A 24,774-nucleotide genomic window follows, 5' to 3' on the forward strand; every position below is an offset into this window, starting at 1 on the left:
GTATTTGTAAAAGCCTGTACTTCAAACTCCATGGGTAAATATTTATTAGAAACATGGACTCTGGGCACTAGGTCTGTTGTTCAGTGGTACCCCAAGGTGGGGGCAAATCCTTCTCCTGATTAGAAAGAAAAAAAACTCCCCAAATTCTGGCTTGATAATGTACTTCGTTGGACTTCAAGGAAGGGACTGAGGAGTGGATGAGGTAGACAAGCAGCACATAGTAACATGAGGAGACAGTGGAGTCCTGATTTTCTGTCTGGGAGAGCCCAGGATGACTGCAAGTATGAATGGTGGAGGTTGGGAAGTACCAGGAATTAGGAGCAGCCCCCTATTACATGCTGCTTTCTGTAGGGTGAGGTCCTGGAGAACTATGGAACCACCCATTCCCAGCAGGGTGCTCTCATTGATGTGTCCATCCATATAGGGTATATAGGGGAAGATGAGCTGGGTTAGTAGCTGGGCTTATTGGGCCTGATGTTCTGGATAGACTAACAGTGTGGGTATGGAGGTGGATCTGGCTACCTGTGGGTCCACTGCTGACATAACATTCCCCAGTTCTATGGAATTTCTGTCTTGGTGGGGGTGCTGGTGCCTGGATAATTTACCCTCGAATAAAAATGGCCCATTCTACCACAATAGCGCCATGCTGCCTGCCCAGGGGTATGTTCATTCAGTGTCACTAGCTGGCAGCAGGCACTCACAGCCAGTTTCAAGGTCTTGATCCTTGGCTTTGGGATAGAGCTGCCCACTCAGTGGCTGTGGCGAACTGAAGGAGGATATTTGGTAGCATAAGGCAGCCTTGCAGTTTAACTAAAACCCTCCAAACTTTTCCCAAGGAGGACATAGGGGCTGGTTTAGGGGTTCTTTGGCATGTGCAGATGCTGTCTGGACAAGGAGCTCTGCCCTCCCATGTTCTATCTGGCTGACAGGATGGACACTGCCCCCAGACATGTGTACTCTCCCCTTCCCCCCACAGGGTCATGGTCTCCAAGGCAGGAGTGGGGCTTGAGCCACACCAGCACTACTCTATGGATCTTAGCATCTAACAAGACCAACAAAACATCACTCTAGTAAAGAAGGCAAAATCGATTGCAGTAAATACCCTAGGAGGTACAAAGTGCTATATGGATTGTACTTACCTCACTTTTAAAATCCAATCTATCATTAACTCTTTTCCCACTCTTGGATCTGTTTCTTTTTTCCCCCATTCTCATGATTCTTACTTAGACCCTACTGAGTGCTACTGAACTACTGTAGGTCCATTTCTCTGATCTGTTTTTCCTTTGGGTGCATCTTCCTAACTCAAAGCTCTGATCATATCCTCTACTCCATAATAAAACATGATTACGGAGTCAAGCTGAACACCCACCTGACTTTCTTCTCAAATACCATTTGTAGTTTTTCTTTAATTTCCCAAATAGTCGATGTTTATTATAGTGGTTGACTTTGAAGGTCCTCTATGATGTGGTCCAACCTTCCCTTTCTGTGTATGTGTGTGTTGTGGGGAGGCGGGCTGCTTAGGAGGACACTGCAGGTTGATGCTGTGGAAACCGCACCTTGAACTTTGGAGTCAGGGATAACTGGTTAATCTAGTGCTTCTCCCGCTTCTTAGCTTCTTGACCCTGGTCGTCACTTCACCTTTCTCTCATCCTCAGTTTCCCATTCCGTGAAGGCCATGTAACAAAACAACCCCTATTTGAGGTTACTGGTAAAGATTCAATCACTGTGGTGGTGAGTGGGTCTTCCAGCTCCGGAAGCTTCCACAACGTGGTGGGTTGGAGCAGGGCTAAGCACAGGCTGGCGGAGCAGGTGCTGGCACACAGCTGCCATAGGGGGGCTTCCCCGGGGCTCCTTTTCGTGCGCAGAGCAGCTCCGGCCATCTTGGTGCGTCACCAAGCGGGTGCAGAGGCGGCGAGGCTGCGGGGGCGACTGGAGCGGGCGCAGTCGGCACAATGAGTCATGGTCCCTCAGTACCTCCGGAACAAGAAGCTCCTTGGAAGTGGCCCGCTCCCGCCCGCGTTCCTCCTCCGCCCCATGGAACAGCCAAGGCCGCCCAGCGCCCAGCAGAGGGAGCTGCAGTGCAGCCGCTCCAGCTGCGATGGGCAGGTGCTGCTTCTGGCTCAGAGGAAAAGAATCTGGGGCCCAGGCGTGGGGGTGGATGGGGAATGTCTCTGAGCCTGCAGCCCCGGTGGTGGCTTTGTTTTAACACAGAAATGAAATGTACCTAAAAATGATCATTCCCCTGGGGTACCGGGGTGGCTCTGTCGGTTAAGTGTCCGACTTCAGCTCAGGTCATGATCTCATGGTTCACGAGTCCGAGCCCTGCATCTGGCTTTGCGATAATAGCACAGAGCTTGCTTGGGATTCTCTCTCTCCCTCTATCCCCCCCTCTCTGTCTGCCTCTCCCCCCCACTCTCTCTCTCTAAATAAATAAACGTTAAAAAAAAAGTATTTAAAAACATGATCAGTTCCTCTGCAGAGTGATGGAGCCGACAGGGTCCTACTGGAGAGTGACTCTTCTTGCTTCCCCCAAGCTTTTGAGCAGAATTGTTGGAAGCAGGCGACTTACCCAGTCTTCCTGGAGAGGGTCCCTGATAGGGTGGGTCTCCTCTTTCCAAATAGTTCTGCTGAGGTGAGTCTGAGCCAGCCCTTGATCTTCTCCTCTCTGACCTTTCCCACCCAAGGTGAGGGAACTTACAAAGATCTGGGCCGACTGTAATGAAGGGCAGGAGCAAGTGCTCTAGCTATCAGGGTACCAGGGTTTCAGTGCCAGCACCATCTCAAGGTTGCTGTGTGACCTTGGCCATGTCATTATTCATTGATTTATTCACTGTCCACAAAGCATTGACAGGAGGGGGGATGGATGAGACCAAAGCTATGAACAGACAGTTACCCCAAACTTAAAACAGCTACGCCTCACACGGGGCCCCACACATAAGTGTTCCATGAATTTTTGCTGAAGAAATAAATGCTATGACATAATCACAGCACACTAGGGCGGGGACTTTTTGTCACTGATGTGTCTCAGGTGCCTACAACAGTGCCAGACACACAGTGGGCGGGCACACAGGGCCAGAGGGGAGGATGATAGAGACAGAGAGATGAGCCTGTGCCAAAGTACAGAGCCCTCGCTTTTTCCGTTTCCGGTTTTTTAAGTGGTCCGCCAGAGTTGGGAGGCAGCAGCCCCTGGGTTACTTTGAGTTAGGGTTGCTGCTTTTGGTGTAGAAGACGGGAACCGCCTGGGTGCCGACATTTTGGAGAAGTGGTCGGAGTTGCGAACAGTCAAGTGGAAGAGAAGGAGGTGACTTGTACAAAGAAAGATTGACAGTAAGGATAAATATTTGGATTATGGCAAGATGAGCTTCCTGTTGCCCAAGCTAACTAGCAAAAAAGAAGTAGACCAAGCAATAAAAAGTACTGCAGAGAAGGTATTGGTTCTCCGATTTGGGAGAGATGAGGATCCTGTCTGTCTGCAGCTAGATGATATTCTTTCTAAGACGTCTTCTGACCTGAGTAAAATGGCTGCTATGTATCTGGTAGATGTGGACCGAACTCCCGTTTACATGCACTATTTTGACATCAGTTATATTCCATCTACTGTGTTCTTCTTCAATGGGCAGCACATGAAAGTGGATTATGGTTTTTAGAATATAGATGTAAGATCTTCATTGGTCTCTACTAGCTCTAACCTGTTGAAAAGTGTGGATGGATCTAGAGAGTACACCTGAGGACAACTTGACAGTGAAGGGCAGACCCTGGTGCGAGAATACTGACATCAGCATTTTATACCATGAGAAGGAGAGGCCATATTTTCATAGGACACAAAGGTACATTAATGAAAGGTCAGTGTACTGAAGGCTTAAACAGCAGGAAGGAATAGAAGAAGTTAGAAGAAGAGCCTTCTGTTTACAGGAGTTCTGAAACCTTTCTTCTGGGAGACCCTTAATAGCAAGACCCTGTCTTTGTGAAAGGGAAGACTCAGGTGGCTTTCATTTGGCTCCCAGTAAAGGATAGGTTTCTTCCAACTGGGAAAAGCATACCCTATTGAGGAAGAGACTTGTAACTCTTTACCAAGTTCCAGAATGTTCGTAGGGATGTTAGGGATCAGTTGTTTTAAGCCCCTCCGGAAGGAAACCAGGGACTGATGGCAGGGAACTGAAGGCACTTGGCAAACATGTGGCCACACTATGATCTGGACTCAGCAAGTCCAGAAGTCCTGCCTTTACCCCATCTTAATTTGTTTTCTGAAGTGCTGGTGTGTTGGAGCACAAATAATAAAATACTGCCTGTGCCAAAACCCTTGTTTTCATCCCACGTTGAGCTAGCCTCTTCCTCATCAGCCCACACTCTTTCCCCTAACACACTTCAAAGAAGAGGATGCAGTGTAGAGAGCTGAAGTTCATATCCAGACAGCCCTGGGTTCAAAGTGAATTCAGCCTCACTATCTAATAGCTGTATGGCCTTAAACAAATCACTTAACTTCTCCAAGTCTGTTTTCTTGTCTATGAAACCAGGGTAACAGTGACCTTTCTAAGGCCTGCTGTTTGGTAGACAGTCAATGAGTATGATCCCCAGGGTGGGAAAGTTTGTTTCATCTTATGGATTTTGAGTTGGCTTGGGGTGTTTTCTGCCACACTCCTAGTAGACTCTATACCACTTAGCTGCTGCTGTACCATAAATGAGAGAATAAAAAAGGCCTGAGGCTAAAAACAGCACACACACACACAAAAAACAAAGTACAGAGCCCTCAGTGTCCTTACCCACCTGCATCTCAATTCCATCTGGTAAGAAAAAAAAGGATAGGGTTGGCCCTGTAGTCACTCAGATTCTTCTAGTACTAAACTCTCTGATCCTAGAAGTGAATACAGTTACCCAGGTTAGGGCCTGACCAGTGCTGAGCAGCTTTGCATTCTGGGAGATCTGGGTTTTGAGTTTGGCTCATCCCAACTTCAGAATAAAGGCTCGGCAATCTTAGACACCTCTTTTCCACCCTGTCACTCTGCCTTTCACTTTGGAAGTCCCTCTCGCATCCCCATACAATCAATTGCACCATGAAAGTCAGCACTTATTTGTATATTGCCATGATTTTTCTTTGTATTAATTTTATTTTTGCAATAAAGCCTTTGTTAATTACAGGTTTTTTAACTAACACAGGTTAATTGTGGTCAAACCAGAAAAGTATCACAGAATAAAATAAAAATCACCTGTACTTTCACTACCTGATATATTTTCCTTGTAGATTTGTTATGCCTTCATTAAAATCTACTTACATGTGACCTCATAAAACACACTGTCCCAGATGGCTGCCCTGTGAGTCTTAGGTTCCCAACAAAGCATGAACTGGGGGCAGTCCTCTCTTATCCTCCATTAGTTGTGTCTCTGATTGGAAGACATGTTGTCTGGGACCCCAAAACTCCAATTCTTTAGCCAGCTGTAGATCATCATGCTAAGACCTCAAAGGACTCAGAGGACTTTTCATTTGGAAGCGTGGCTCTGGACCCAAAGCCCTATGTGGCTTGCTCACCCTGTCTAGAGTTGGGCTACATTATGTGGGAAGCACCAGGCCTTGCTCCAGACCAGAGACAGCACTGAGCAGCTTTCTGGGGGACATGGCGAGAGGCTGCTTAGAAACATACTTCCCCACCTGCCTGAAGGGCCCCCCCAAATAAACCCATAACCCTAGCTTGATCAGTTTCCCCTTGCCCCTCTAATGAAAAGCTCTATCCCCAGAACACTGGTCCCTTTTTGTGGCCTGGTTCCTTGCTATTCAGTGTGTGATCCATCGGCCAGCAACATAGAAAACAAGATCTCTAGATGATGGGTTTTTTTTAAAGTTTTTATTTATTTACTTAGAGAGAGAGAGAGAGAGAGAGAGAGAGAGAGAGAGAAAATCCCAAGCAGTCTCCACACCACCAGCATGGAGCTTTATTTGAGGCTTGGACCCACGAACCATGAGACCATGACCTGAGCCAAAATCTAGAGTCAGATATTCAACCAACTGAGCCAACCAGGTGCCCCTAGATGATGGTTTGCATGTTAAAGTTTAAGAAGCAAGGTGCAAACTCTATTTAAGAAGGTTTTAGGTGGAATCTGAAATTCTTCATTTTCTAACACGCTCCCAAGTAATAGAGATACAGCTTGTTTACAGAGCACACTCTGAGTAGCAAACATATAGGAGCCTCTTTTGCCCTCCCTTATGCTTCCTGAAGGCGAAGGGGCAGGAGAGCCCTAGAGGCTCTCTCCCTAGAGGTTAGAATGTGTACACACACACACACACACACACACACACACACAGTTGAGGGCTATGTCGTGGGTGTCGAATAAATGTTTGATGAGTGAATACATGAAGTTGAGGAGTAAGAAGACCTAAAGCCACACTCGCATCCTTCCAATACTTGCCCATTTCAGTGGCAATATCATCAGCTTCTGACTCACCAGATGGAATTGGTTCCATTTTTGGAGCCATTTTTGCCCTGGCTCTGTCTTTCCTTTCTCACTGCTTCTATTCTCATTCAGATAATTCTCATCTATCCTCTACCTTCCTGCCTCTGGTCCCTTTCCCCTCTAGTTTACTAACAAAACTCTACAGCTACACACTAGACCTCAAAGACATATTTCCAGAATCTTTCTTTTCCACTCCAAACCTGCTTTTGCTACCTTGGTGTCTCTGGTTCTTGGAAACCATATCTGCTTTTCCCAATGTCCCCAGCTCTATTACAGCCTGATGTTTAGCTTCATGCCCACTTTCATCCTAGACGCTGTTCTATGACTTGACCTGAACTGTCGTGCCCTTGCACCCAACAGCTTTTGTATTCCAACCTATTTACAGTGCCCCAGAACTCTGGTTGGTCTACAGGGAAAGTCAAATATGGCGGCCTCGTTCTCTATTCACATATTTCTATTATTTTATATATCGTCTTCATAAGTACATTCTAAGCTCTTGTAGGGCAGGGATATCTGTGTCTTATTCCTCTCTTTATCCCTTGCAACACAAGCATCTTCTTTCATTCATTCACTCATTTCTTAAAGACTGAATGTCCATTCTATGCCAGGCCTGATACCAGGTGTTAGGGCAACAGAGGGCAGGCAGACACAGTCTAGTATATCCTAGGAGATTCAAGGCAACAGGGAGGTCTAATAACATGAGATTGGCAAACTGATTTGAGGCCCAGAATGGTAGAAATATTTGGGAACGTGGTTGATGAACAGGCAGGGACTGTCCATGCCTAGAACAGATAAGGAAGAAAGTTGGGCCAACAGATGCTGGAAGGCTACCTTTAGAAGCCTGGGGGAGAAGTGGGAGAAGGAGATGGAGTATTGTCTGCTTTTTCCAAAATGACTGCCTAGAAGGGGAAGTAGTGATTCTGGTTCTGACAAAAACAACATTTCCAGTTGTTACCTGAAACAATAGGATTTGGAGGGGGGTGTGGTTCTGAGAGGTGGGTGATGTAATGGGAATGGCACTAAACTAAACTTCTTTCTAGAACTCAGATTCTGTGACCCCTTGACCTGGGTCTCAGTGCCAGTTCTCCCTCTTGCTGGCTATCAGACCTTGGCTAGTTCCATTCCCCTACCACAGCCCCGCTTCTTCCTCTCTGACTTGGCAGGATGTGGAGTGGGGTGGTGTTCAAGGAGCTTGGATTCATGAACAGTAAGCTTCCTCCAGGCTGTTGACATTCTTGGCATGCAACGGGAACAGAAGCATGGATTAGGAAGGCTCAAGCAGCAGAGTGGACTCAAGTCGGGGAGGTGGGTGAAGAGTGGAAGGAGAGAGGGCCCGACTAAGTTGCCACATCTGCACAGTGAAAGGGGGGATCAACCCCCTCCCTGACCCATGACAACTGCAATAAGTTAGGCTACAGTTTTCCAAATTGCCCTTTAGCTTGTTAGAAGTTTGTAGGCAACCCCCAGACTCTTAAATGGGAGGCCCAGGGCATGGCAGAGCCAGTGACTGCAGTGCCCTGGACATCTGGGGGAGGGGGGACAGCAAGTGAAGTCATGAGGGAGGCTACAGGGAGAGGCCTTGGGGGACTCTCCTGAGGTAAAGCCCAAGGGCAGGCAGTCCCTGAAAAGGAGCTCTCTTCTTGGCCTCAGAAGACCTGGCCTTGGCATGAGTTTTAAAGGAAACATTTAAAGATCCCAGGTCTCCAAAGAATACAAATGGCATGGTATTACGTGAGGTGTTGGGAGTTATTTTGCATAGTAGGGGAACTTAGCTGAAGGTAGCGCTTTGCCCTGGGGGTTGGATCTACACCCTAATCTATAGAAGCCCATTTGTAAAAAAAAAAACAAACAGTAGGATCTAACACTTAAAGAGCATCTGCTCCCTCCTAGTTGAGGATCTAAGCACTTTACATATGCTCATTAACTCTGCACATCCTCCTAGCAACCCCTGTTTTACATCTTAGAAGACAGGCACAGAGAGGCTAAATACATTGGACTAGATCACACAGCTAATGAGCCTAAGGAGCAGAGGAGCAGGCTGATCTGTCTCCAGAGCAATAAACTGCAATGCTATTAGTGGCCTCTGTTGACTGACATCAGTGGAATTACAGCTCTTTTAATATCACATTACACCTGTTTCAGGTAGCTCAAAAAACCATGAATGCTCATCTCTACCTCAAAATTATGAGAGTCATAGGGACACCTGGGTGGCTCAGTTGGTTAAGCTTCTGACTTTGGCTCAGGTCATGATCTCACGGTTCATGTGTTGGAACCCCACGTTGGGCTCTGTGCTGACATCCAGGAGCCTACCTCAGATTCTGTGTCCCCTTCTCTCTATGCCCCTCCTGCACTTGTGTTCTCTCTCTCTCTCAAAAATAAATATTTAAATTTTTTTTAATTATGGTAGTCATTAGACCCACTACTAGATCTTGTTATATTGAATGTGTTAATCAAGATACACATATGACTAGATTATAAATTGTGTTTCAGCATACGGTAATCAGTTTCCTTTGTAATCCTTCATAATTTATTGGATGCATTTAAAAGCATTTTATCCATTGGGGTCCCTGGGTGGCTCAGTTGGCTAAGCATCTGACTTTGGCTCAGGTCATGATCTCGTGGCTCGTGAGTTCGAGCCCCGTGTCAGGCCCTGTGCTGACAGCGTGGATCCTGGAGCCTGCATCGGATTCTGTGTCTCCCTCTTCTCTGCCCTCCCCCCCCCCACCTCAAAAATAAATAAACATTAAAAACATTTTTTAAAAAGCATTTTTTTCCAAGAAAGTGTACAAAGGCAGCATCAGGTCGCCAAAGGGGTCCACAGCATGCTCTAGAAGGTTCTTCTGATATTGGGTAGGCTGAAGACTTGGGAAGCATGTGCACTGAGCACCCCTCTGTGCCAGGCACTTCACCTATATGCTTTCACAGCAGCCCCATGAGCTGGGTATGATTATTCCACTTGACAAATGAGGAAACCAAGACTAGCAAGGAAGGAGCCTTATCTCTACAGTCACCATCAAGTAAGTGGCCAAGCTGGGACATGCATCCAGGTGTGTCTGACCAGAGTCCACTTTGTAACTACTGCAGCTCTCTGTCTTCCTTGAAAGGTTAATATCAGCCCTCAAATGCAGCTCCCTCAAATACAAATGACCCCCAAAGTCAAAGGACACCTGAATGCACACTAGGTGACACTACTTTTTCAGCCCCAGAGCATCCTCAGACGTGAGGTATAGATTGAGGGCACTTCCAGGGAGAAGGGGAGCATCTGAGAACATTACCAGGCTTGATGCTACTGCACCCAGAGGGATGCAAAATAATAGCTGACAGCTGCATGCCTGAGTTCAAATCCCAGGTCTGCCCCTTGTACACTCACAGACCAATTTGATGCCTCAATTTCCTCAACTATAAAATGAGGATGATAATGGTACCTCCTAAGATGATAGTGGTGGTAAAGATTCAGTGAAGTAACACAAAAAGCCTTTGGCACTGTGCCTGACACTGTGGTGTGAGCCATTGCTATTATCTTCTCCTGAGAGGGATGCATGGAGGGAGCCTGGGGCTTCTGGAAGAACTTTGGGAGATGCTGACCCTTTGTCCTTCCCCATACCTGTTATCTGGTCACCCTTGCCCTGATTCCCAGATGTAGTAAGCAGCAGAAACCCTCAAATCTGTGGTTCACACCTCTGACTGCACATTGAAATCATCTGCAGAGCTTTCATGATGGCAGTGCCCAGTCCCCACCCCCACCCCCAGACTAACAGGACCTGACTCCAGGGATGAGGCTCGACTAGGAGCTTTTTTCCAAAGCTCTTCAGGAGATTCTAATGCAGAGACAGCTAAGAGCTATGCCCTCAAAAGGAAATGGGGCTGTGTGCTGCTCTTTGGGGACAATGAGTAAGGAGGCAGAAGCTTGGAGACCATGCCCTGCTCTGCAGACAGGATGAAAAGGAACAGAAGCCCAGGCATGGAGAGGAAGTGGGCAGCTATAGGGAGGAAGAGGAGCTGGAGCCCACAGTAAGAAAGAGCTACAGTGGAGCCACCAGGGCCAGAGCCTGGCTCCAGGCCCCACCAGGATGATGTCCTAGGTGGTTTTCCCACAGAAGGAAATGGGAAATATGGGGGTGAAGGCAAGATGAGGATGTGCTCGCAGCCTCTTTCTGTGCCCTCGAACGGTAGCTTCTGATGGGTTGCTAACACCTTGCAAGGAACCTGGGAGACGGTCTGTTCCTCCTCCTTCTCCCAGACACAAACAAAATGGCTCCCCATCTACCCACTCATAAGCTCACACCCAGATTCCACCTTCACCCAACACAGCAGAAGGTCCCAACTCCAGTCCATGTAAATATCTGGCAGCCAGAGCAGAACCCGGATCAGATACCAGGTCCCTAAGGGTGCTGCCTTCTGCTGTAACAGGAGACTGCAGCAAGCTGGGAGCTCAGCAGGGCTGTGATTATTATGTTTTCACATGTCAAGAAAGGAAACAGGGGCAGAGAGGAGGAAGGTGACTTGTTCTCAGTGACATAGGGAGCAGTGGTAGAGGCAGGACTCCTCATCCTGTGCTCCTTTTCCCACACTCAGCTTTGGCTCCTAATCTTCCAGTTCCTGGAAACTGACCAACTCCCCACCATGGCCCTGTGTCTCTAACAGGGTCTCCTGAGTCACCCAGAAGAGGTCTTGAGTGGGCTGTTCTGAGAGAATGTCAAAGAACCCTCTAGCTCTGAGTCTGAATCAAGAGTGCAGGTGTGGGACATTTGGGGTTCTGTGATCGTGTTGCCTTCCCCCCATCTTTTGTTCTGGGACATATTTTGGCTAGGTGAGATTTTCCTCTCTCCCCTCCCCCCCACCCGCCCCAAAGTGGAGACTATGTCTTTAAGAAAGGACGAGTCAGAGCCGCGGGGATCAGTTTCAAGCAACCCTCAGAAGGCGAATCTGGATTGAGTTTAGGAAGAAAAAAGAAAGGGTTAGCTTTGGTCCTGCCTCCTTTCCTTTCTCTCCTTTGCTCGTCCCTCCTCCGGCCTTAGTTTGGAAAGTCTGTTAACTTGGCCAGGAGGTTACGGAGCCCAGGGCTTTCCCCAGCAGCCTTGTCCTCTCACCTTGTCCCTCCTCCAGCTCCCGAGCACACGATCTGGAGGACTGCTGGGCAAGTTGCTGGAATGACTAGGTACGTGGCTGGGACGTTTTAACCTTCGCCCTTTCAGTGAGGTCTGGGGAGTCCAATACGGACCTGGTGGGAAATGGGAGGGGGGCCCTCAGGACCTCCAAGAACCTTGGTAACTGAGTCAGGAAGAAGATGGATTGGCTTTGGCCACAATCCTCTTGGTGATTCCGCCAGGGGCTCTGTGTTCGGGTGTCTGTAGGCTCAGAGAGGCTTGGTCCATGCAGCCTGTCCCCCTGCCCCACTTGTGAGTTGCCTACTCAACCCCTGCTGGGTGGGAGTTTGGGACTGTGGAGTGTTGAGTTTGCTGCTGGAGGAACTGAAGCCAGAGAGGTGCTGGGAACCTCATGAGAAAGGCAGATGGGAATACATCCAGCCCCAGCCATCTGTCTGTCCATGATACTCTGGTGGCATGTAACCTCTCAGATGAGGTAAATGGGATTCAGTCTGCTCGAGTTGCATTTGCCGAGGCTCAGGAGCCATTGTAAGGTCTTCTTGGGCTTGTTTTCACCTTTCTGGGATGATGACAAGCAAGGTTCTTAATTTTTAAGGACTCAGTTTACACTTCAGAGAAAAGGACTTAATGATACTTACCTGAAAGATGGGAACACAAAGAAAGAGGTAGAGAAGGCAAACTGGGCTGGTGATAGAGATTTCTGTAAGCTCAAGAATGTTTTCCCTATATATTTTAGGATTCATCCATGCATTTATTTGTATATGTATTCAACAAACATCTGTTAAATGCCTATTGGTGCCCGTTGCCTATGTGGAAAAACTGACAACCCAATATGGCAGCTGGTCCTCCCACCTGACCTCCTTTGCCAGGTCTCTATTCCTCCCTTCCCTCACCCACATCCCAGCCCATTTGAGAGTGGAAGAGGCACCAGCTTCTAGTGCACTCAGGTGACCTGATGAGGGCATGATAAGTGCTGATGTTGTTGGCACTAGAGTAGGTAAGTCTCACTTGACGATTGTTTTCTCTTGAAAGAGACTTGGGCCTGAGCCCCAAACATGACCTCAACCACTGGGGAGGACTTTGAAGATCAGGAATCAGCAGGGATGCAAAAGTTTAGCCTAACCCCTCCCAGGCAGAAGGGGCAGTCAGGCGCATCTTTAGACATTAGGGGTAGAGCTGGGCCCCTGGTTGGGCCTTCAGCATCAAATGTGGGCCAAGCATTGGTTGGATTTGCCAAAAACATCTGAGGACTGTTCTTCTTGACTTAGTGAGTTGTCATAACTTGGGCAGGAGGCATTCTGGGATCTCAGCCACCTAGGCTGTTGAGGAAGGGGTGGGGTTGTGAATACCGGTTCTTAGGTGGTCCGTTGGATGTGGAAGGCTTAGGCATGGCACAGACAGGCGCGCGTCTCTGTGCGTGTGTGTGTGTGTGTGTGTGTGTGTGTGTGTGTTATAGGAAGTAGCTCCTATGAAAAAAGTCTGGCAAAAGCTGGGTGGGAAGTATAACCCTATCCTAGTAGGATTAGGATTCAGGCTTGGTCTCATAACTGGCAGGTTGCATAAGGGCCCAATGAATACAGTGAAGGGGCAATGAGACCAATGCTAAGGTCTGCTCACCCTGCTTGGGCAGAAATGGGAGTAGGGTGAGTGGATGTGTGAGTTTCGTGACGCTGGCTAAGAGGGGCTGAGTGGGACTGCCAGGAACTACCACCACCCTACTTAAAAAACAAACCTGCCTAGCAATATCTGTCTACACTGCACTCTGGCCGTTTTGGGCTTGAGCTAGGCTTATCTGAGGGGTTATTTCTGAGCCTGGAACGGAGATGGGGAATGGACTGTGTGATTTCTCGAGGCTATGATGTCGACACTCTGCAAACTTATTATCCCTTGTTCACCCTTCAAGTCCCACCATGGCTGCTCCTGACTCCCATGAAGGGCTGTCACAGAGCCAGACCTCCTGTTCTTGCAGGTAGGACCCTCTGCCCTCTCACGTGTGATGCCCACTTCCTGGATCACAGGCTCTGCCTGCAAGTTCCTGTCATTCCTTCCCAGAATAAAGCAGCTGCCTGAAGCAAGTTGTTCAGCTGGGTTGCTGAAGGGAAGGGGGAAGGGAAAGCAGGGGGATTGTGTTGGAAAGGTTAAATGCCAGCCAGCATTCTAGAGATAAAATAGGGAGCTGGGCCTTCCCATCTAGAACAACTTCATGGAAGAAACTCAGTAAAGGTTGCTTCCTCTCCCTGGTGAGTGTGTATTTTTGAGAAATGTTTCCTCTCCATTTTCTCTACAAGTCTCATCATCTGAGGGGAGCAGCAGCTTTTGTGTACTATTTTCTTTTAAGTGGAGAAAATTTCCCCTGAAATGTAAAGCTGAGTGACTCCAGTAAAAAGATCCAAGCGAGTGAGGCTTCTGCCCAAGTATGGGAAAATATCCATCCATCTCTCCACTTAATTAGAAAAATGATCTGCTGAGTAGTGAGTCATGCTGCCCGTCAGCAAACAGCACCATCTCTAGCCACAGGGCCAGGAATAACGTAGGTGAGAGATGACAGCAACAGTGACGAAGAAAAGATGCTAAGGGATTCGGATCCCTGATGCCAGCAGCTACTTGTACCACGTTTGCCCCCTCCTGTGCAATAGATAATGCGCTGAACAGAGCTGCATCATCTGTGACGCAGATCAATATGGCCGGGGCTCATCATGCATCTTTGTAAGTGGGATCCCTGCAGGGGGCATCCAGGATCAATCCACAGCTCTTTGGGTACCTTGGGAGTTTATTTTCATTCAGGAAAACATACACGCAGTAAATTGCATAAAGTACACTAGTTGTCAATGCACAGCTCAATGAATTTTTACATACGTATACATGTGTGTAACCACCACCCAGATCAAAGTATAGAACATCTAAAGCACCACAGAAGGCTCACTTTTGCCCCTTCCCCTTGGTGTTCTTTATTTACATGTCCCAAAGTGCTACAACCAAATGTTTGTGTTCAGTGGTGTACTGGTAAATGTTTAACAGCCAGTTCTGGTGTGTGTAGTGGGGGTGCTGGGCTTTGTAGTGTCTGCCAATTTTTGTGGCATAAATATTCCCACCATGGCTGATTTCAAGCTACAGTTTAATAACTGGCTTGCAAAATTCTAAAAATTTAACAATTGGCTCCGGTGAGGAAGGACAAACTGGCTCTAGCACACCAGTGGTTGTGATGGAGTATCAAAGAGAGCCAGGTCCACCGGTCTACCCAGCCCAGCCTTGTGGGGTGCCGGTAAAGGCGTGCTCTCAAATATTCCCAGGTCCAGCCCCCTTAGTGAGGAGAGAATTGTTCACAGGATTTAAAGTGATCTCTAATTTCTTTTGTCCATGCACCAGACATCAGTTGTGCCCCTACCTCATGGCAAGCTCTAGAGTCAAAAACATGAGTAAACCATGGTTCTATCTCTAAAGGAGTTCAGGTAATTTAACACTTGGAGGGAGAGGCAGACATGCAGAAGTCCTCATATGAGTGAAGTCATATGATATTTGTCTTTCTCTGACTGATTAATTTCACTTAGCGTAATAGCCTCCAGTTCCATCCATGTAGTTGCTAATGGCAAGATTTCATTCTTTTTGATTGCCGAGTAATACTCCATTGTGTGTGTGTGTGTGTGTGTGTGTGTGTGTGTGTGTGTGTATTTATGTATACCACATCTTCTTTATCCATTCATCCATTGATGGACATTTGGGCTCTTTCCATACTTTGGCTATTGTTGATAGTGCTGCTATAAACATTGGGGTGCATGTGTCCCTTCAAAACAGCACACCTGTATCCCTTGGATAAATACCTAGTGGTGCAATTTCTGGGTCGTAGGGTAGTTCTATTTTTAGGTTTTTAAAAAAAGTTTTTTAACATTTATTGATTTTTGAGAGAGAGAGAGACATAGCACGAGTGGGGGAGGGGAGAGAGAGAGGGAGACACAGAATCCGAAGCAGGCTCCGTGCTCTGAGCTGTCAGCACAGAGCCTGATGTGGGGCTCAAAGTCACAGAGTGCGAAGTGCGAGATCATGACCTGAGCTGAAGTCCAACACTTAACAGACTGAGCCACCCAGGTGCCCCTATTTTTAGTTCTTTGAGGAACCTCCATACTGTTTTCCAGAGTGGCTGCACCAGCTTGCATTCCCATAAGTTTAGCCGTTCTGATAGGTGTGGTGATACTGCACTGTGGCCTCAACTTACATTTCCCTAATGGCTAATGATGTTGAACATCTTTGCATGAGTTTATTTGCCATCTGTATATCCTCTTCAGTGAAATGTCTGTTCATGGCTTTTGTCCATTTTCTAATTGAATTGTTCATTTTTTTTTTTTTACTTTTGAGTTTTGAAAGTGCTTTATGTATTCTAGATACTAGTCCTTTGTTAACTATGTGGTTTGCAAATACTTTCCACTACTCTGCAACTTGTGTTTTCATGGGCTTTTACAGAGCAAAAAGTTTTAACTTTAATGAGGTTGAATTTATAAAATTTTTCAATTTTTCCTTTTATGCCTTGTCCTTTCAGCATCAAGTCCAAGAACTCTTTGTCTCACCTTAGATTTTCTCTAACCCATTTTGAGTTAATTCATTCTTTTGTAAAGTGTGAGGTTTAGGCTGAAGTTGTTTGTTTGTTTTGTTTTGTTTGGAGGTATTTTTGTTTTGTTTCATTTTGATTTGATTTTGGGTGTTTGTTCGTTTGCCTGTGGGTCTCAATTCTTTCAGTACCATTTGTTGAAAGAGCTATCCTTCCTGTATTGAATTACTTTTGCACCTTTGTCAAAATCAGTTGGGTGTATATTGTGGGTCTGTTTCTGGGTTCTTTATTTTGTGCCATTGGTCTGTATACTGACCTCATAAATGAATTGGGGGAGTGTTCCCTCCTTTTCTATTTTCTGTAAAAAAACTGTGTAAAATTGGTGTTAATTTTTCTTTAAATGTTTGGTAGAATTCTCCAATGAAATCACCTTGGTCTGGAGATTTCTTTTTTGGAAGCTTTTCAAATTTTGAATTCAATTTTTTAAATCATAGAACTATTCAGACAATCCATTTCTTGATTGAGCTTTGTTAATTTGTGGTTTTGAAGTATTGGTCCATTTCTTCTAAGCTGTTGAATTTGAGTATTAAGTTGTTCATAATATTTGCTTATTCTATCTTTAATGGTTTCAGGATCTGTGCTGATATCCCTGTTTTATTCCTTATATTGATGATCTGTGTCTTCTCTCTTTTTCACCTTTGTTTGTCTTGCTAGAGGTTTATTAATTTTGTTAATTTTTTTTGAGCCAGCTTTTTTTTCATTGTTTTTGCTCAGTTACTTTTTCATTTTCAATTTCATTGATTTCTGCTCTTATCTTTATTCTTTCCTTAAATCTTCTTGCTTTGGGTCTATTTTTCTTTTCTACTTTCTTGGGGAAGGAACTTCCAAATTATGGATCTAAGGCCTTTCCCCTTTACTGATATAAGCACTTAGTGCCATAAATTTCCCTCTAAGTACTGTTTTAGATCCCACAAATTTGGTATGTTGTATTTTAATTTTTACCAAGTTCAGTGTATTTAAATTTTTTCTTTGAGGCGTCCTCTTTGACCCATGATTATTTAGAAGTGTGTTGTTTAATTTCTACATGCTTGGAGATGTTCCTGTTGTCTTTTTAAAATTGATTTTAGTTTTGATTCCATTATAGTCAGAGAACACACTCAATATGACTTCAAATATTTATATTTATTTATTCATTAATTCATTCATTCTGTTTTGTTTTGTTTTTGTTTTTGTTTTGAAGTAGCAATTAGTAGAAGTTTATTGTGCACACACCAGAAAGACAGTTTGCAAACCAGGAGCATTCAAACCAAAATCATTCATTAAGTTTTGAAAGAGAGACAGAGAGCACAAGCAGAGAACGGGCAAAAAGAGAGGGAGAGATAGAATCTTAAGCAGGCTCCACATCCAGCACAGAGCCCGACACGGGGCTCAATTTCACGACTGTGAGATCATGACCTGAGCCGAAATCAAGAGTCAGACACTTAACTGACTGAGCCACCCAGGTTCCCCTCAGATATTTTTAATGTATTGAGGTTTGTTTATATTCTAGGATACACTTCATCTTAATGGGTGTTCCATGAATGCTTGAGAAAAATGTGTACTCTGTTCTTGTTGGGTGGAGTGTTTTATGTATGTAAGTGAGATCCTATGAGTTGATTGTGTTGTTGAGTTCTTCTGTGTAGTAGGTCTATCAATTATTGCAAGTGGAATTTGTAAGTCCCCAGTTATAATTGTGGATCCACCTATATCTGCTTTCAGCTCTGGTAGCTTTTGCTTCTTGTATTTTGCAGCTCTATTATTTTTTATATACACATTTAGGATTGCTGACTTCCTGGTGGATGTATCCTTTCATCATAGGTAATGTCTTTTTTTCTTTGTAATTTTCTTAATTCTAAAGTCTCCTTTATCTGATATCAATACAGTCTCTGTTGCTTTCTAAAATTAATGTTTGCATGACATATCTTTTATCATCTTCCTTTCATCCTACGTATATTGTTATATTTGATGTGAGTCTCTTGTGGACAAGATGTAGCTGGGTTATGTTTTTTAGTCCACTCTGCTAATCTGTATCTTTCAGTTTTAATATATAGACCATTTGCATTTACTGTAATTATTGATATGTTAGTGCTTAAGTTTGCCACTTTATTTTTTGTTTTCTGTTTTCCTTTTCCTGTCTTCATGTGGGTTACTTGAACACTTTTTAGAATTCTATTCTGATGTATCTGTAGTGTCTTTGAGTATGTCTCTTTGTATAACTTTGCTGTAGGGAATTATATTATATTATATTATATTATATTATATTATGTTATGTTATGTTATATTATATTATATTATATCATATCATATCATATCATATCATATTATATTATATTATATTATATTATATTATATTATAAACAGTTGCTGGTGTTGTCACTTCACCAGTTCAAGTGAAGTGTAGAAATATTACTTCCCTTTATGACTTTTTAACCTACCTCCATTTATAATTGTCTTAAATATTTCTTCTACATATATTTAGAACTACATTAGACAGTATTATAGTTTTTTTCTTCAACCATGAAACATAATCTAGAAAATTTAAGAGAAGAAAACCCTACTGTATTTATTCATATTCCTGCATACCATGTGCTTTCTTCCTTCCTGATGTTCCAAAATTCCTTCTTTAATCATTTCCTGTGTTTAGAGAGCTTCCGTTAGCTATTCTCCCAGAGTAGGTCTCCTGATGACAAATTCTCTTAGCTTTCCTTCCTCTGAGAATGTCTTGATTTCCCCTTCATTCCTGAAAGATATTTTCATTGGATGTAGGATTCAAAGTTGACAGCACTTTTCTTTCAGTACTTAAAAAATGTGCTACTTTTTTTTCTGGATTCCATGATTTCTGATGAAAAATTTGCTCAGTTGAAATGTTTGTCCACTGTGGATAATGGATTGTTTTCTCTGATTACTTTTGTCTTTGTCTTTAAATTTTCAGAAGTTTTTAAATAACTTTTCTTGGTGTGAATTTCTTTGGGTGTATGCTATTTGGGTTTGCTTACCTTCTTGAATCTGTAGGCTTATGTCTTTTACCAAATTTAGGGAGCTTTCACTTTTATTTCTAGTCTCACTTTATTTCTTGTCTCCTTCTGGGGCTCTGATGATATAAATCTTAAATCTTTTGTTATTGTCCCACAGTTCTCTGATGCTCTGTTCGTGTGTTTTCAGTCTATTTTCTCTCTGCTATTCAGGATCTATAATTTCTATGTTCCACCTTCAAGTTCACTGATCCTTTCCTCTGTCATATTCTTTCTTCTGTTGAGCCTATTTAGTGAGTTTTTGTTATTGTATTTTCAGTTCTATAATTTCTATTGGGTTCTTTTTTATCTTCTATTACTTTGGTTGAGATTTTCTATTTTTATTTTTCAAAAGTATTTGTTAAAGCTTTTTATGATGGCTACTTTAAAATTCTTATTCATTAATGCCAACATCTGACATATGCCAAAAGACATCAGCATATGTCTTTTACCATTCATGTTGTGATTTTCCTGGTTCTTGATATGATGAGTGATTTTTTGTGTGTATATTGGACCTTTTAGATATTATGTTAGAAGAATCTGGATCATATTTTAATCTTCTATTTTAGCAGAGAGTCATTCTGTATAGATTTCATAGGTAGGTCCAGCCCACTTCTGTGGGCTGTGGTTCCAATGACAATTTCATTTTCAGAGCCCATGCAGTGCTATTCTGGCCTACTTTTCTCATCCAACTGGTGCTTTCCACAGGAACAGAGTGCACTTCTGTAGGACTGATACTACTAGGTGGCGGTGGGAGACACCAGACCTGTGAAGAAGGAAAACTTTTCCAGGACAGATGCCTGTGGAGCTCCTACTTGATTCCTAGTGGTCCAGTGGTAGCAGATGGTGAGTCCCCAGGCTTCTTGCTCTTGGTAAACAGTGAGAGATACAAGGCTACAAAGCAGAGAGTGGCTCACCCAGCCAACTCTCTTGGAAACCCAGTGTCAACAGGGCTCCCACTCAACCTCTGCTAGTGCCACCAGTGAAGGAAAGGTCTGCCTAGGCCACTTTCTGTCACTGGGTGGAGGGCTGGGAGATGCCAGACCTGGGTTGCCTCTGCCACTGGGTGAAAGGTTGAGAAAGGCTGATCAATCGTTTTAACACAGAATCCAAAGCACCAGGAAGCTCAAAGAATCCCAGTTTTCTTTGGCAGCATAGGACTCATATTTCTAGGTGCAGGGTATGAGAGTGGGGCCTGGGAGCCTGGGATCTTTTTTTTTTTTTTTTTTTTAGAAGTGTTGGGAGCTTTTTTTTTTAATATATGAAATTTATTGTCAGATTGGTTTCCATACAACACCCAGTGCTCATCCCAAAAGGTGCCCTCCTCAATACCCATCACCCACCCTCTCCTCCCTCCCACCCCCCATCAACCCTCAGTTTGTTCTCAGTTTTTAACAGTCTCTTATGCTTTGGCTCTTTCCCACTCTAACCTCTTTTTTTTTTTTCCTTCCCCTCCCCCATGGGTTTCTGTTAAGTTTCTCAGGATCCACATAAGAGTGAAACCATATGGTATCTGTCTTTCTCTGTATGGCTTATTTCACTTAGCATCACACTCTCCAGTTCCATCCACGTTGCTACAAAAGGCCATATTTCATTTTTTCTCATTGCCACGTAGTATTCCATTGTGTATATAAACCACAATTTCTTTATCCATTCATCAGTTGATGGACATTGAGGCTCTTTCCATAATTTGGCTATTGTTGAGAGTGCTGCTATGAACATTGGGGTACAAGTGCCCCTATGCATCAGTACTCCTGTATCCCTTGGATAAATTCCTAGCAGTGCTATTGCTGGGTCATAGGGTAGGTCTATTTTTAATTTTCTGAGGAACCTCCACACTGTTTTCCAGAGCGGCTGCACCAATTTGCATTCCCACCAACAGTGCAAGAGGGTTCCCGTTTCTCCACATCCTCTCCAGCATCTATAGTCTCCTGATTTGTTCATTTTGGCCACTCTGACTGGCGTGAGGTGATACCTGAGTGTGGTTTTGATTTGTATTTCCCTGATAAGGAGCGACGCTGAACATCTTTTCATGTGCCTGTTGGCCATCCGGATGTCTTCTTTAGAGAAGTGTCTATTCATGTTTTCTGCCCACTTCTTCACTGGGTTATTTGTTTTTCGGGTGTGGAGTTTGGTGAGCTCTTTATAGATTTTGGATACTAGCCCTTTGTCCGATATGTCATTTGCAAATATCTTTTCCCATTTCGTTGGTTGCCTTTTAGTTTTGTTGGTTGTTTCCTTTGCTGTGCAGAAGCTTTTTATCTTCATAAGATCCCAGTAATTCACTTTTGCTTTTAATTCCCTTGCCTTTGGGGATGTGTCGAGTAAGAGATTGCTACGGCTGAGGTCAGAGAGGTCTTTTCCTGCTTTCTCCTCTAAGGTTTTGATGGTTTCCTGTCTCACATTCAGGTCCTTTATCCATTTTGAGTTTATTTTTGTGAACGGTGTGAGAAAGTGGTCTAGTTTCAACCTTCTGCATGTTGCTGTCCAGTTCTCCCAGCACCATTTGTTAAAGAGACTGTCTTTTTTCCATTGGATGTTCTTTCCTGCTTTGTCAAAGATGAGTTGGCCATACGTTTGTGGGTCTAGTTCTGGGGTTTCTATTCTATTCCATTGGTCTATGTGTCTGTTTTTGTGCCAATACCATGCTGTCTTGATGATGACAGCTTTGTAGTAGAGGCTAAAGTCTGGGATTGTGATGCCTCCTGCTTTGGTCTTCTTCTTCAAAATTCCTTTGGCTATTCGGGGCCTTTTGTGGTTCCATATGAATTTTAGGATTGCTTGTTCTAGTTTCAAGAAGAATGCTGGTGCAATTTTGATTGGGATTGCATTGAATGTGTAGATAGCTTTGGGTAGTATTGACATTTTGACAATATTTATTTTTCCAATCCATAAGCAGGGAATGTCTTTCCATTTCTTTAAATCTTCTTCAATTACCTTCATAAGCTTTCTATAGTTTTCAGCATACAGATCCTTTACATCTTTGGTTAGATTTATTCCTAGGTATTTTATGCTTCTTGGTGCAATTGTGAATGGGATCAGTTTCTTTTTTTGTCTTTCTTTATTTGTCTTTCTGTTGCTTCATTGTTAGTGTATAAGAATGCAACTGATTTCTGTACATTGATTTTGTATCCTGCAACTTTGCTGAATTCCTGTATCAGTTCTAGCAGACTTTTGGTGGAGTCTATCGGATTTTCCATGTATAATATCATGTCATCTGCAAAAAGTGAAAGCTTGACTTCATCTTTGCCAATTTTGATGCCTTTGATTTCCTTTTGTTGTCTGATTGCTGATGCTAGAACTTCCAGCACTATGTTAAACAACAGCGGTGAGAGTGGGCATCCCTGTCGTGTTCCTGATCTCAGGGAAAAAGCTCTCAGTTTTTCCCCGTTGAGGATGATGTTAGCTGTGGGCTTTTCATAAATGGCTTTTATGATCTTTAAGTATGTTCCTTCTATGGGAGCCTGGGATCTAATTGCACTTTTTGTCCTTGGACAAGTCACTTCACCTGAGTCTCAAGTGCCTCCTCTATAAAATGAGGTGAAAGTGGTACTTCCTTCCCCAGGGTTGTATGAATGTCATAAATGATTTATGGTCATGAGAAACATGATATACCACCAGTCTCATGCCTGTTGCAGCAGATTCTCAACAAAGGAGTGTGTATAAAAGGATGAGGCAGGGGCAGCCTGAGACCTTTTGTTGCCATGAATTTTCAAAATTATAAAGTCTTTCAAACATTTAGCAAAGTAGAGAGACAAATGTCAAATCTTAACATTTTGCCACCTTTGCTTCAGATCTTTGCTAAGAAATAACTTATCATGATCTAGCTGTGAGTTCTACCCCATCCTAGCCTATAAAAAGCCAGTATCTGTTTCTAATTCCCATGCATGTATTTATACTTTCACCACATATGTATGCATCCATAAACAATACATATTATTTTTGCATGTTTTAAAACTTTATATAATTGGCATCATACTGTGCATACATATTCTTCTGTAGCTTTCTTTTTAAAATATTTATCCATGCTGATACATGAGTTATAATTAATTCATTTTTATTGCTGTATACTATTCCACATAATGGCTGTACAACAATTTAGTTATCCATTCTCCAGTTGTTAGACATTTACATTTCTTCTCATTTTTCACTGTTTATAAACAATGCCACTATGAAATATCTTTTGAACCATTCAAAAAAGCCTACTACTTCGAGTTCAGTCAAGTTCAGTGGCAGGTACACTTCCAATCAATAATCCCCATTTGGTGTCTGTGGGAAATCTCAGAAACATTGGTTAACCACAGTCTGGGCCTTTTAGGTTAGATGGTTGCCGGTTGCATCAGGTCAGCTGGGTGCCATGTGAAGTTGTTGTGGGTATTCAGGACTCAGTCAGAAACCCACCCACCCTCACATTTTGGACTCACCCATGCATCTTCTGCATCCATTCTCAATTCTTCAGTCTCATCTCATCATGGCCCTATTAAAATCCCTCCTGTACCTGTCACTTTCATGCCCATCCCCTTCAGAGTACAATACACACTCAGTGTCCCTCCCTCTGCCAGTTTTCATGTGTTAGCCTGCAGTCCTATGGTTCCAGGGAAGAAAAAGAACCCTAATGTTTATTGAGCTTCTGCTATGTACACTAACACCAAGTTAAGTGCTTTTAGATTACCTACCCAACCTTTCAAGCAGCTGTTACCATTCCCGTTACATAGATGAGGAAACTGCAACCCAAAATGGGTTAAGAAAGTGTAGCGTTCATACCTAGGGGCATTGTGGGCACTATAGGAAGGGAGTGGGGGTGGGGCAGAGCTCTGCTGTGCCCATGGGCAGCCTCTGATGGAGGAATTAAGCTTAGTACTCTTTGGAGCTTTTGATGACCATCCTCAAACAAGATTTTTCCTTTTAAGGGATGTGCCCTAATCTTTCCTTGAGAAGGTATCCCAAGGACTCAGAGCTATATAGGAACACAGATCATATCTATGCAGTTCCACATTTTATTGAACATACCCACTAATTCTCACACACTCATACTCTTTTACTAATCCAGACTAACAAAGGGCCCAAACACATATTAACTGACTGCGGCATGTCAGTTGGTCTAGAGGTACCTTGTTTACCTTCTCCTATCTACTCTGTAATGAAGTATTTTTATTTCCATTTTTTTTTTTTGTGATTTGGATATTGAACCTCAGGGAGGTTAAGTCACTTGCCCAGGGACCCAGAGCTAAGTTGTGCTGAAGGCAGTATTCTAAACCAGAGTGAGGTAGACTGGCCCCTGGAGCACTCCAAACCCAAACTGAAGTTCAAGTGTCATTCTCCTTGGTCAGATGGACTCAATTCTTTTAGTCCCTGAGCACCTGGAGTGTGTCAGACTCTACACCAAGCACTCAGTGCCAAATGAGACTGACTTCACATAGCTACCACTTCAGGGAAACTAGGACTACTCAGGTGCCACCCAACTTGCCTCTAGACCCATAAAGGGACAGTCATTATCTATACTGGGTGGATGCTTCATAACCCCCTTTTTATCTCACTAGCCAGTCATCATTTATTTAACAAGCATTTGAGTGTTTCCTATGTGTCACACCCGCACTAGGAGCTGGTGATTCAAAGATAAGGTAGACCCATT

At 43.9% G+C, this 24,774-nt stretch overlaps 1 protein-coding gene across 1 annotated transcript in view; it reads left to right on the forward strand.

The window, feature by feature from the left end:
- NHSL2 (NHS like 2) overlaps window positions 1-24,774 on the forward strand; it is a 274,214-nt gene that overhangs the window by 132,743 nt on the left and 116,697 nt on the right. Inside the window, exon 3 of the mRNA XM_045051075.1 lies at window positions 19,851-19,988. Coding sequence (XP_044907010.1) covers window positions 19,851-19,988 — 138 coding nt within the window. The remainder of the gene's footprint in view (window positions 1-19,850; window positions 19,989-24,774) is intronic.

Source organism: Felis catus, chromosome X, assembly GCF_018350175.1.
Source record: "Felis catus isolate Fca126 chromosome X, F.catus_Fca126_mat1.0, whole genome shotgun sequence".
NCBI lineage: Eukaryota > Metazoa > Chordata > Mammalia > Carnivora > Felidae > Felis > Felis catus.